General features: G+C 40.5%; 1 protein-coding gene across 5 annotated transcripts in view; it reads right to left on the reverse strand.

The window, feature by feature from the left end:
- The window catches only part of TBC1D5 (TBC1 domain family member 5), a 659,444-nt gene continuing 644,672 nt past the window's right edge, over positions 1-14,772 (reverse strand). For all 5 annotated transcript variants that reach the window (XM_019508683.1, XM_019508679.1, XM_019508681.1 and 2 more), the window contains 3 exons: positions 14,415-14,494; positions 13,196-13,372; positions 1-2,260 (listed from right to left, as the gene is read on the reverse strand). In XM_019508683.1, the coding sequence (XP_019364228.1) occupies positions 1,970-2,260; positions 13,196-13,372; positions 14,415-14,494 (548 nt within the window). In that variant the 3' untranslated portion in view covers positions 1-1,969. The remainder of the gene's footprint in view (positions 2,261-13,195; positions 13,373-14,414; positions 14,495-14,772) is intronic.

Below are 14,772 nucleotides of genomic sequence, written 5' to 3' on the forward strand. Positions count from 1 at the left end.
AAAAAAAAAAAAAAAAAAAAAAAAAAGAGATGCAGTATACATTTCATGGGTATATCATTTTCCAATTAGAAATACAAGTTATGGAGTTAATTAGAATTTTTTCAGTGACTCACTTCACTGAACCATTGCTTTTTGACTAGCAGTAGGGAAATCATATAATCACATTTACATCTAGAGAATACATGGTTCGTAGCAACTGGATATAAAGCGCTTTTAATTATGAGTGCCTCAGAGCTCTTTCTCCCCTTCCCTGGTAAGTTATCATGTTCACCCAATAGCTGGAAGCTGTTTTAATTCAATCTGCTTATATCTAACACCATCAGCTGGTTAAATTCCCCTAGCAAGCTACTGCTTTAGACAAGTTAATCTCAGTAAACAATTAATTCTTTCTGGTGAGATCAAAAATCGTCTAATACAATTAGGAAAAGGGGGTGTATTACTGCTTCTGATGGGAAGGAGGACTGTTTTTCAGATCCCCATGCTTTCAAAGAATTTGCTACCTGATTCCTCTAACACACAGGTGAGAAAGACTTCAATATGTGAGACAAATCAATGTGAAGCTCTTGTAGGGTGACAAGGAACCTGGTGTCATACTAGTATCTGAGCAGAACCATCTTCAGTATCTAAAAGAAAAAGTTAAAATCTATTTGCAGAGGGAGATTTCTTTGTCTCCATTAGTTTTTTTAAATGACCTCTTTTAGACTGACAACTAATAAATTCATTCATTAATAACCATTCCACTGAACCACTGAAGAGGGAAGCCCCTGGGATCAAAGTATAGTTCTCTCGCTTTTTTTCCTTATCCCAACAGAACTAATTACTCCAATAAGGTAAAAAAGATTTTAAACAAGTCCGTATTTTGCTGTTTCCTCAAAATTTCCATTTTCAACCTCTCTCTCACTTTTTTCATAAATAGGCCTGCAGCCTACTTCTATAATCAGGAAGCAGAGGCTCCTACTCAGGAGAGAGCAACCCTCCAGCAAAAGCCAGCTCAGTTTTCTGTGGGTGAACAAACAAAATCACATGGTCCCTTCAAATTCAGAACTCCTTTGGGGAAGTGGACAGTGTTTCTAGTCAACTTATAATGGAGATGATTTCAGGTCACATGTTCTGTCAGTAAGTTCTTTTTTCAAACTTGACAGAGTTTTGTGAACAAAAACCATCAACAGGAATTAACCGTTTCTATAAACAAAAGGGGCCATGTAGTTCTTAAACATTTACAGAATCATTTAGCTATTCCAAAGGATCATTACTCAACACAGACATTCAATCATTTGGCTACATATTAAAATTCAAAATCATCTAATTGATCATTCTAACTTCCCAGTAATTTAAAGTTGCTGTTTTAGACTTAAACTGATGCTCTCTTACACTTGATCTGCTGCTCTTTTCTTGTTCAGTGTTTCTCTTTTTAAGGATACTACCAAGACATTTCTGCTGTTTATGACTTGCAGTTGTTATTTGTAGTCCTTTTGATATACATCCCTCCCTTTTCTGTCCTTGAAGAAATAGCCTTCTTATGAAGAAAACCCAGTGTGGCACATTTTGAAGAAGTAAATAAGTAGCTGAGCTTTGCCTCTATTTTTAGGTGTTATGCCAAGTATTAATTAATTTACTAACCATTACAATATATTATTTTAGGTGATGAAAAAGAGTTTTTAGTAACTGCAGATGCTAACTAAGATAATTCTACAACTAATAGTAGTTGTATATTAAATCTGGCTATGACAATGTGTGTATTTCAACCAGTTATTAAGGATATTCTCTTTTTTCTTTTCTTTCTCTTTCTTTTTTTTCTTTAAGAGATACAACCAAATTCCTGCTCTGATTTACTATTTAGGCTTCTAGCAGCTGAAATGGGTTACTTTGCATACCTTTTGTCTTCCTGAGTCATCCTGCCCTGTGGAATCAAAGTTATTTCAGCTGAGGTGTAGCAATTGACCTCACAAACTCTCCAAAGCTGTTATACTTAGATGTCCAAAGGACTGACAATAGTGAAGTCAGAATCCTTGCTATTATTGCTACTGTCATCATCAGGGCTGGAACTTAGGTTACTAGAAGATGCTGAAATAGAGCCCATGAGAGGATCAGAGAAGACCAAAGAGGAACGAGATGGAGCCTCATTCTTCATGGCTCCCTCCCTGTGTGCTTGAAGGAGTCCATGCTCAGGCAGCGAACTTCTGTTTCCTTCCTCTTCTTTGGAAACCAGGATATAGTCATCAGTGCTTCTGCTCTCTCCAGTTCTTGGTTCAGTGGTAGCCTGTTAGATAAATGCATGGAAAGTAAGTTTAAGATTAAAAACGATGTCTTCCTTATTTAATCACATCTATTATACCCGTCGTTGAGGTACTGAGCTCAGGACATACGAGCAACTAGTGCCACGAACTGGCAAGATTCCTGCCCAATGGGGGCAGGGTGCTGTGCACGCTTTTCAGCATACCGGAGGACTATGTTCTCTTCCGAGAGAAGCCACAACACGTACAGGCATTCACTCTTTCAGGAGAAACTCTCCTGGGGGGGGGGTGGAGATTTAATGCTGGGTCTCACATTATTTTTCTCCTGGAGCTGTCATTTTTACTTTGGGAGAAAAAGCCTGAACATCTGTCCACTTGTGGTTTCTCCTGGGAGAGAACTGACTTGTAAAGTCATTCATAATCTCCCAGGAGACACTAAATGTCTGTACAAGACTTGTGTTAGCTCCCAAAAAAGTTATTCAGAAAAAAACAAAACAAAACAGCCCTTCAAGAAAAGAAGAGCTGGATAGAATTTTTCTGATGAAATTCTGCTACATAGAATCTGAAATGTTTTGCACGAGTTTCTCAGAGCTCGCAGACTCTCTGCTGCAGATCTTCAAACCAAATCCCAGGTAGAGTATGGTTCTCAGACTCCTTGCTGCAGAGCTGGGAAGCCCTGGTTCTAAGTGGGGTGAGACTCCCAGACCTATAGCAGTAAGTCTGGACACCTTCAGAAAACTGGCAGAACAATGATAAGAAACTTTAAAATAACAAACTCACCTATGAACAGCTAAACCTGAGTTTTGGCCAGCTTTACTCAACAGAACTCTAGAATTTCAAAAGAAGGTGCTAAAATCAAGTGGACCCATGACTTACTCAGCAGCATAGGGGGCACATCTACATGAAACACATTAATGCATATTAGCCTAATTTAATGTGCATTTTGGGTGTGCACCTACATGTGCATGCCCTTAATGCACATTAAAAATGCTGAAATTAGGCTAATCACACCTAAAACTGATACCTGCAAATGCAGGTATCAAATTTAGGCACAATTACTTAGAGCGCATTAACGCATGTGTAAACATGACAGCACTAAAATTAGTGCCAGGTCTGCCCAGCCACTAGGGGTACACAGCAGGGGTGCAGGGACTTGGCACTAACTTTAGTGCCAAGTCTCTGCATGTGTAGATACCTGCCAAAAATTGCTTAATGTGCATTAAATTCAGTCATGCTTAAACGTATATGTAGTCGCACCCAGGAGTTCTCCTGTATTGACAAGCTAGTGGTCTGTAACCTTGGATGCACCTTGAATGGATGGGCAGCTACTACCTCTCTTTTCCTCCAAGAGTAATGGATTAATATCATGTTTCTTCAGAGGAAGCAGTTTGTTCATGACTGGGTTTGAAGTCAATTTTACACAGCTGTTATTGTGTAAGAATACTATCTGGTGAACAGACCAGGATGATAAGCAGCAACTCCTTGCTAACCTGAGGTGGGATGCTCTGGACTCTAACTGATTTACAATAACATAAGAGTGAAAAAAGGGAGAGGAAGCCGAGAAGGGAGGAGAGAAGGGGAAAGGGCAGGTGGATGCTCATCCACATTGATTATACAAGGTTTAAATAACCAATGCTGTGCTTAACTGAGGCAAACCCTTCAGCAGTGATTTTTCAGCTAAATGAGCAATGTAAATTCCCTTCAGAGTTAGACAGAGGTATCAGACAGAGAGAAAAGGAAATATTAATAAACAAATGAAAAATAGGGGAGATTCAGTATGAGAGAGAGAAAAGCTAGTAATACAGTATCTAACTTACGTGGGTTAATAAAAGGTACTAGTGGGCCATAATTTGCCTTTAGGTACCTGATAGGGACCAGCCAAAATTATTTTATTGTTGTTGCTGATAGAGCCTGTTCTATGGAAGACCTCTTTTAAGTCTCCATTGATGGATCAAGGATTGAAGTGTAGTGCACAAGGGCAGGGATTATGAAACATTTTAACTATTAGATATTATGCAAGCAGATGCTACAATTGTTTAAAAAATTAACAAGGAAAAATATCAATTGGGAGTGAAAACCAGGTCAGACACAGAATCGTGACACAATTCTTTACTGTAACTGGTCGCAGCCACTGGGGCATCCATGACACCTCTCAGTGAAACCGCAACTCTTATCTGGCTCAAACTCTATGGCTTCTCCCTCTAGTTTGCTTGTCTGCCATGTCTTGATCTTACTATTAAAGAGTATTTAAGGAAGGCTACCAACAGGCCGCAGAGTGAGCATCAATCCTACTAGTTCTCCCACCCCGGGTCTCTTTCCAGTCCTTTGTTCTAATAGGTCACTCCCAGCTTGACTACACCCCTGTAGGGTGCCTGCAGCCTTAGGGGCAAATTGTATGGCTTCTTTTCCTTCCCTACACCATGCCCTAAGTCTCATGGGTGTTACAATAATGTTGTTCCCTCTGTTGGGGCCCCAGATTTCCCAGCCTCCACCCCTTTCAATCTCACTAGGCTGGTTTCTTAGGCCACTATGCCGCACTTGGCTTTGAGGCACTAGCTTCAATCTATCACTTTCATTCCCCCCTGGTCCCTGGCTTCTCTCCGCTAGGCCCCTGAGCCACTAGGGACATGCTCTTCTGGCAAGGGGTCCCTGGCCCCCGTCTTGCTGTGCCCCTCTTGGGCTCCGGGTCCCTGGCCCCTGTCTGCTCTGTAGCCTTGTACTGCCCCTCACTGGGCTCAACAATAGCTCAGGCTTTGAGCCTGCCCCTAGCAAGAGCTCCAGGCAATCACATGCCTCACAGGCACTAATGGGATCTCCAAAACCACCCCTTAAAACTATAAGTCCCTGAGCAATAACAGAAACACAACAACGGTTGAAACAGCTCTCTCTGCCCCTTTACAAAGGCAAACTTCTCATCTCCTCCCAGGCACATCTTCCCACCCAGGGCTATTCTTTGGCCTGTATATTTGGCCCTCTTGAGGTTTTGGACCCTCTACTAAGCACCTCAACCCTCTGGAGTTAACAAAACCAAGGCCATTTGCCTGTAAAAGCCCACTCTCTCAACCCAGGTAACTTGCCTCAATCCCGTGGTCTGCAGAATCATTCAGTGTAAACTAGGTTCCTTCAGGGACACTGTTGCCTTGCAGCCTGGAGCTCCTCCCTGCATGGTGGCTGGGGAGAGGCACCAATACTGGTGCAGGCTCCGGGCTGATATAGCTCCAGCCTGAGCCCTCCTGGTCAGGTGAGCCTCTTATTAGCTCCCCTCTGCTACCTGCAAGCCATCTCTCAGACTGCTTGCTCTCTTAAAGGAGCAGGCACCTCCCAGGGCCCTGCTACACTTGCACAGAAAAGTTCATAGGATCATAGGAAAGTAGGACTGGAAGGGACTTGGTGACGTCATTCAGTCCAGCCCCCTGCTCAGGGCATGATTACCCCCGATTAAAACATCCTAGTCAGTTGTCTGTCTAACCTACTTTTGAAAATTTTGAGGGCTGGAGGAGATTCCACAACTTATCCAGGTAGCCTGTTTCAGTGCCTTTCATGGGTAGAAAGTTCCTTCTAATTTCCAACCTAAATTTCCTTGATTGCAGCTTAATATCATTACTCCTAGTCCTACCCCGTATAGCCACAAAGGAAAGTCTATCTCTGACATCTTTATAATCTTCCTTTAGGTCTTTGAAGATCATAATCAAATCCCCTCAGTCTTTTCTTCAGACTAAAGAAACATAGTTATTTCAGTCTTTCCTCATTCTCCACTGGACTCTTCCCACAGTACTCCAGGTGAGACCTCACCAGGGTTAAACAGAGCAGAAGAATTACTTTCCTTGATTTGCAAGTAATACTCCTGTTAATATAACCTAGTATGCTGCTGGCTTTTTTAGCCACAAGAGCATACTGTTGATTCATATTCAGCTTATTGTCCACTGTAACCTCCAGGTCCTTCTTTGCAGTACCACAGCCTAGCCATCATTCCCGGCCTGTATTTGTACATGTGATTCTTCCATCCCAAGTTCAGGACTTGGCACTTGTGCTTGTTGAATTTCATCTGATTAATTTTGGACCATTTCTCTAGTTTATCCAAGTCATTCTGAAGCCTAGCCCTGCCCTGCAGAGCATCTACAACTCCACCCAACTTGGTGCCATCCACGGACTTGCTAAGTGTGCATCATTTAAATAATTAATGAAAATGTTAAACAATAATGACGTAGGACAGACCTCCATGAAACCCCACTTGATACCTCCTCTGGACAAGACATTTAGCCACTGATGTCTACTTGCTGAGCCTAATGATCCAACCAGTTATGTATCCGCTTTGCAGTACTTCCATCTAGCCTGTATTTCTTCAGCTAATTAATGAGTATGTTGTGGGAGACGGTGTCAAAAGTCTTCATATTAATGAGGTAAAATTAGGTACAGTTTTGCCATAAATGCAGAGTATTTTAAACATTTCTGGGTTCTAGGTCAACATGAAAAATTCTCTTGTGTACATGTGCATATTTTTGTGACCCATTTTTACACTGTCTTTTTCATTCAAGCAAACATCTCTCTTCCAGTGCATCAGCTGTAATGTGATATAAACCCCAAGTAGTACTATCTATCAATTATGTATGTAAAGGAACAAAAATAAATCAGACTTCAACTGTTCTACATTTGCTAATCTTTCAATGTTCAAGTCTACTAATCTTTGATATTTATGTTCTAAAATAATTTCCTTTAGCTGGATTTATAAAACATAAATAACTCAAACTCAACAGACTGTTTTTAAGAGCACCAAAAACTACCAGGAAATCTGTACTGTAATTAAAGTTTGTAATTAATTTATAATTCCCTTTTTATTTTATATTTTGTATTTCAAATGCAAATAAAAACAAAGCACAAAAACCTGTTCTTTACTGTACAGGAGGTTAAAAACAAACACATAAGCAGCTCTACATTGCAAGGCAGGGACTGCATTACTTAAACACCCCTGATCTGATGAAACACATCTTTCTTCTTTAATTACTGTTTTGCTTTCATCAGATCTATCTGAATTACTGTCTTCATCATTCATCAGTTAATCAGTTACCCTCTCCAGGGGTCTGAGAATATAGGCAGTGTACAGGAATGGCTTTGCTCCAGAAATGAATCACAATCTACTGCATGAGCCCACAGACATCCATGGATATTCAGTGTGGAACATCAGACAGGATTTGAGCATCCTAATCTAAATTTCATGGCCAACTTTTTCTCTTTACAACATGGGATATTTTAAAAAACCCTCACTGACACAATCCATCTGCTCTCCTTTTTTGCCCTTCTGCATCAAGGCTTGTGACAAACAGATAAAATTTTACTTTGGAATGGTATATAAAACGAGGTTATAGCATCATTCTGGCCGCTATTTTCAGTCTTCCCAAAATTCACATCCAAGATGGCTGCCACCACTGGGGACCAGCAGCCTAACAACACTTTCAGCATGTCATTAGTGTTAGCAAGCTCAAAGATATCAATAAGGTGAACAGACTAAATTCCTTAACGTAGTGAACATGTAGGGTGCTGACAGATGTGGGGGAAAAAAATCATGCTTTACTGGAAGCATCAGCACGTTACTTACACCCAAGTCTGCAGTGTCTAGATCAGGTGCTTCCGCAGGGCTTTTTGGTGCTTCTATCTAATAGCTGATTCAATCAGCTATTAGATAAAAAATGCCAAAAAAAGCCCCATTAAAGAGCCTGATCAAATTAACTTGATGCCTTTTCCGGGCATGTGCTGAGCTTGGTGTTGAAGCACGCCAAGTTTAAAGTAAAGCACCAGGGGTTCTTCCCCCCATATCTGCATGCAGCCATAGTGACTAAAAAAGTTCCCAGAAGTAAAAATACTGAATGGTGCCATTTCTAACGTTACATTCAAAGAAAAATGCTATTGCATGTTGGAAATATATGAACACTTTACACTTCACTAAAGTAAAAAAGTACCCTAATTTATGTTCTTTATTATTATCTTTTTGCAGTCACTGATTTTTGCTCGGTCCACACCTTGGGGCCCTTAAATCTAGGTTTACCAGTGCAATGCTTAATATAATGACATAAACGTTCTGAAGGTAGAAGGGATCCTCTATATCTGTGTGATGGGATCTAATGCACAATGCACTACCAATAAGGCATGATGGGATCTAATGCACAATGTGAACAATTGTGTCCCCTGCCATGCTCACATGTGCATGGCAGGAGGCATGACTGTGGGATTAAGGATTAGCTCCCATCGTGCCTTACTTCCAGTGCAGGGGGAGTCCAGTCCTGGCACCACCCGCACTGGCAATAAAACAAGCTTCTGTGTCTGGGAGCCTCTCAGTTGATGGGGCTTCTAGCCAGAGGGGCACCCCATGCACCTCTTGGGCTGGGATGTTGTAGCTGCTGTGATCTCCCAGCCACAGCTACTACAGTCTCCCAGCTGCAGGGTGGAGGAAGACTGCAACAGAGCCCCATGTCTGCTGAGTCTCATAGCTGTTGTCACTGGGTCCCAGCAGCTACAGGGTACTGGTGGGACAGTATTTGCAGCTGCAGGCAACCATGGGGCACTGCTGGAACTCCAAGTCTGCAGCTGCTGGGCACTGCCAGGGTGAGACTCCCCTTAGCTATGGGACTTTTGGTTCTGGCAGTGCATGGTGCACCTCTGTGGCTGGGAGCCTGGTCAGTTGATGGGGCTCCTAGCTGCAGGGGCAGACCTTGCTACAAGTGCAACTTAAAGCTGGATAGAAAATGGCTATAAGTAAGTACACATTTTCCACCAATAACTTTATAGCTGGTTGGACCTTTTTATGGCACGATTGTTAATTGACATGTGTAGCCAGTCTAAATTAATTGTGCAATTAACTCAGTAATTTTGTGATGCATGTAACATGCAGAAGGGACTTAAATGTCTGTCTTTAGAACATACTCGTTTCCTAAGGTAAAATATGGCCCACACATAACCCCTTTACTTTGCCTGTTTCTGTTTCAAGGAACTTGTTTTAACACGAACCATGTTTTCTCCCATCTGCCTCCACTACTGAATAAATAAAAAATGGCAGAACTATACTTTTAGTAGCTTTGAAACTTAACAGCCTAATGCCCAGTGCCGTATGGCTCCTCCAAACTTTTTCTTCTGATGAATATCAGCTACGAGTATCAGTGCCTACATGCTGTGAAAAAACTAAAGCTAACGATCAGAACACAATTTAAGTAAGGCTGGAGGAAGAACAGAAGCTCATTTTGCTCCCTTCTTGAGATAGTCATAAAAGCAAGCTAATGTGTTAATTATCATTCATTATTTAGCAAGGCTTGGCTTCTGTTTATCAACTGTGCATTGCTACTAATGGCAAATATTCTAGTGAATATTATCCAGCTCATTTGAACTTTTTTTATTCAACTGCATCAAGAAATTTAAAAAGAATTAAAAAATTCTTTGTTAAGTATGTATTTTTTAAATAAAATATTACTGCAGCACATCAATGTGCTACCATCCCAAAATATATGTAGCAGAGAAAGAGAGAGAGAGAGAGTGCGTGTGTAAAATAAAAATAACTAGCATTTATGTGGCACACTTAATCCTTAGGACTGAAGCCACTTTATTAAGGGTATTGGTATTATTATTCCTGTTTTACCAATGGGGAAACTGAGGCACACAAAGAAAAATAAGGTTCCTTTTCTTATTAATGATGCAGTGAAAAATTATTTGCATTTATTATGTATTCAAGGACCAAGATAAAAGGAGCAGGCTACTCATTTATACCAGAGTAAATCAGTAGTAAATCCAAGACAGCAGTAACTCCACTGGCCTGAAGCCAGTGGCAACAAAAAGAGATTTGGGTCCAAAACACTTGCATTTGCTCTAGGAATACAAATGTTTGCTCTGAGAGTAGACTCAGCAACCATAAAAAGCTTTTACTGAACAGAATTATACTTATTGCGGTATGAAAAACCCCACAAAACAGGAAAATGTATCTGGCAGGAAATACATTAAATAAGATAGAAACTAAAACATAATGGTCCAGTGTTCTAATTAATTGTTAGAGCTTTTTCAACCTTCTGCTGCCTTCAGAAAGTGTTCCTAGGCTTGACCTGGAGGCATCATCACACCACATTTCACTCAGTAAAACTAAAAGGCTGGGCTGTAGTCTTATTTGGGGGAAGAAACCCCCCCACCCCACTCATTTCACAGGCTAATAAGCTTAGCAGTTTTTACCTGTTTAATTTTTATTAAAAGGGGTCAGAAGTTCCTCTCTTTTTATCTGATTTTACATGCTAAAGCTAACCACAATACAGTTAGAGAGGGGACCAGGATATTAACAGTTCTCCTTTACTGCAACACTACTTTCCGACAATGAACACTGCAAAACCTAATTTCTTATTTTATGCTACTGTAATAAGCTAATGATCCATGCTGTAATTGGAGCTTCCAGAAGATAAGATGAGAGAGTGCTAATGAGAATAAATGTTCTGTACTGTCAGACACGTACCATTTAGAGTTGAAAGCCTTGCTCAAGTTCAGATTGCTCAACCCTTACATTATGGGCAGTTACTCACACGAGAAATCCCACTGCTTCCAAAATGTACGTTCCTTATCAGCATGAGTAAAGTCAGTACAATGTGTTATTGTTTTGTATTAGGTCCCCTCTACATATTATATTTACACTGTAATTAAGACAAACCAGCCATGAAAACATTCTACATAGTGGCCATGACTATACGAGACACTGACTACACAGTAGCTCATTACTGCTGCATAGTAGCTTGTCACTACTGTGTAGTAGCATTGCATGGCATGGCATGAAGCGCGATGCAACACAGTCAGTGTCACCAAAAAGCCATTAGGGCACATCACTGTGCAGTCACTCCAGTTACTGTACACTCATTTAGTACTTGTGTAGGCAAGCACTAAATGACTGCCAAGTAACAACTGTGTAGTCAGTATTTCATGTAGACATGGCCATAATGTAGAATACTGCTGTAGCTGGTTTTATATGTGGCTTTAAACAGAACACGTAGCAGGTCCAGGGTTGAAAAATCAGGTGACTGTCAGCTTTGGCTAGATACTGCACCAGTGAATCAAACTGCACCCCCAGTGCGAGCGTGAACAATAAGCTGATTGTCAGCTCCAGCCCCTGACTGCACCTGAGTTGGCCCAGGACCTGCAGACACTCATCTTCCAGCATGCTCGTCCAGGGGGATCCTGATCCAAGGGCAAGTAGTAATGGTATCTGATTCCCAGTCCCAAAATTGAATGTCCTGCCATACACATGGCAGGCGGTGTGATGGTTGGAATTGGAAAAAAGATCCCACCATACCTTTAAGCAGATGTGTGCCAGGGGCCTTATATTGCATGTTACAGTGTGCATAGTAAATCTAAATTAATGACCAACAATAAGTAAAACATCTTGGACATTTTAATACTAAAGCTAAAATGTTTTTATGTAAAAAGTGAGGAGATATGGTAAAACAACAGGATTGACAGCACTGAAGTTTGACTAAGGCCTTTGATATGATTGAAGAGACTAGTTGTAATTACAACGGTTAAAGCAGTGCTGACTAACATTTGTATCTTTGTATCTAAATAAAATAACAGGTACTTTCATTTTTATTACGATTTTTAACAAGGTATGTTACTAGCAAGAGATTTCTGGGTTATAAGTCACAGCATCTTACTTTGCTAGTTTAAGACAAACTCTGTTTTTCTATTTGTTCTCATTTACTCTTTTTGCACCCCCAAGTTGATTCAAGAAGTTGTTATAGAAAACCGAGTGGAGACTCTTCTGGGCTATGGGAGTGACAATGCTGGTCTTGATATCCCTGGGTTGTTGACATCAACAACATGGGTGGTGAGCTGTGGCAGATTTAACTCCAGAAGTCTGCTGATGTGCTACTACTGGACATGATCTACATATATAAAATGATTGCTCATAAGATCATAGATCCATTCAATTAAGCCTCCATTAGAAAGAAGCCTATCACAACTGCTGCTAATCTCACCATGAAATGAGAAAAAAAAAATAGATACACTGGGCAATGCAGATAATCCAGTTGCTAGATAATGGCATTCTAGGGGACAGTGGCATAAAAAGTGTCAATCACTATGGAAATGATTACCATTGTTTATAAATTCCCAGCATCAATAACACCTTTCTCTACAATATATTTCAAACTTTTTTATGTAAAAAACTTATCTAGAAAAAAACAATCTAGAAAATAGTTATTTGGCAACAAGCTTACAACGTTTATTTATAGCCAAACAATAGTTTATTTGGCAACAAGCTTGCACTTGATTTAGCTATGCATGACAGATCCATTTCTGCACCAAGGAAGTCAACTGGAGTTTTGCAACTGGCTTCTGTGGGAGCAGGTTTGTGTACGGACAACCATCCCTATGCCATCACTTAACAACTAAAAATCTTCTATTGTTATACAGGCAGCACAGAGAATTGCGCCTTTAGCCGAGAGAGATGTCATCTATCAGAACAGAATCTCCAATAGCAGAGGAAGAGGGAAACAGCCAAACAAGAAAAAGGACTGAGAAGGGCCAAAAAGCATCATCTGCACATTTAAACCAGGGGAAGACTAATGCAAGTGAGAGTCCCCCCCACATTTATATGCTGTATTTTCACCTGGTAAAAAAAAAATCTAAAATTAAACTGTCCTGAAGCTGAAAACCTGTGGGTCCCAAGGTGCCAGGTCCCTGGTTGCCGGAGGAGGTTTAGAAGCCCTGCGATACCTGACCTTGGGACAGTTCATATGATGAGTTCCTAGGAAGCCAAGGCTCTCAAGCTTCCCTCCATGTGAGCTGTCAGGAACCCAGGTAAGTTTCTGATGGACCCTGGCTCCATTTCAGTGAAAGTTAGTGGAAACTAAGAGGTTTTCATGAAGAGCTTTGGTTTTGATGAATCAATGTTTTCAGAAAATTTCTGGCTCATTCTACCAGTAACTTGGATGATGTGGTTGTCCCCTTACCTGACATGCTGAAAGTGAGCATGGCTTCATCAAAACAGGTCCTTTTAGGGAATCCCCTGTCTCCTTGTTTTGACTCGTAGAACAGTAATGATCATCTGCTATCGTGATCTGCTCATTTTCTTCAGCCTCCAGCTGACTCTGATTGAAACGCAGAGAACCCTTCAGAATATCCTTGATCTATTTGTTGAAGAGGAAGTGAAAAATAGAATTCTAAAATATTTGAAGTTTAGTCAAACATACCAAAAGCTGGTAACCAACATCCATGCACTATTTTCTTTGTACAGTAAAAGCTGTGTTATCTGGCACTTTACCATCTGGAATGCTCTATTAACTGGCATGCTGATCGATGTGGCAAAAGCAAAAGTCCCCTTCCCTGTCCCCTGGCACATTGACACAAGGGAGTGAAATCCCTGGTGCACTGGACACGGCGGTGGCCCAAACAGGCAAAGATGCCTCCAACCTGCTGGGCTGGAGATAAATGCAACTCTCAGATAACTGGGACATTTGATTAACCAGCACCCACCATTTCCCATGGATGCTAGATAACAGAGCTTTTACTGTAAATGGTTTTCTAAATTTTCTGAAGAAAATTGCATTAAAGTTACCACTAGCAATGACATAAAAAAAAAAAAAAGGTACCAGTGAAATGTGCTTCTACTGGAAACTGCAAAAAAAGCAGAAAGTACCCAACAGACTTAAAAAGAATAAACTGATCCTATTTTCCTTGACACTGTACTTACATAATTAACATACATCATGGTACTTCTAATGAAATGCATTTCAAAGCTAACACAGAGTATTGTGTATTCAGAGAAATAGTGTTAAGAGATAGGTGCACCCCCTGTCTTAAGACAAGCATACAGTACTTTTTTTTAAAAAAAAAAAGAAAAAGACTGTAATATTTAATTTTGTAATGTGAAAAAAAATGAATATTGAATACAACATATACTAGGCACTGAGAGGAATGATAGTATAGTGGGTAGATGAAGCCCAGAACTGTGGGTCAGGCTACATCAGGCTACACCAGTTTTACTTCCAAGTCCTCACAGACTTCTTGGAAACTCAGTATCACTCTTCAGAAAACAATGCTTAACAAAACTCCACACATTACCATTTGCAAATCAAGGGATAGCTTTATGATAGAAGAAACGCAGAATTGAAAAATGGTTTTGTTACCATTAAAAAAATGTGCGCAACTTAATTCAGTTTGTATCTGTACCTGCTTCAAGCCAGCCAGGGATACCAGAATTTCATCTTCTTTCTCCAAGTGTTCTTGTAATATGACTTCTTGAATATTTCCTATAACAAAAACACAGTATTTTTAAACAATCACATCATCTGCTACTAACTTACAGTCAACATTTAGGCAATTGTTGATCCTCTCGATCATGGTGTACCCATAAGAGTTCTATTCAGGTGCCTGATGAATCTGCTTGTATGGAGTCCATCACACCAAGTCTTTTGATCCATATGCCTAGGCAAGAGTATGGAGGAGTGGAGGTCCTGAAGACCTACCATCCCCTCTTTAGACCACTGCAGGTATTTAGACCAACACATAGGTATTTAGAAACAAACAA

This window comes from Gavialis gangeticus, unplaced genomic scaffold (genome assembly GCF_001723915.1).
Source record: "Gavialis gangeticus isolate Ggan-Ray unplaced genomic scaffold, GavGan_comp1, whole genome shotgun sequence".
NCBI lineage: Eukaryota > Metazoa > Chordata > Crocodylia > Gavialidae > Gavialis > Gavialis gangeticus.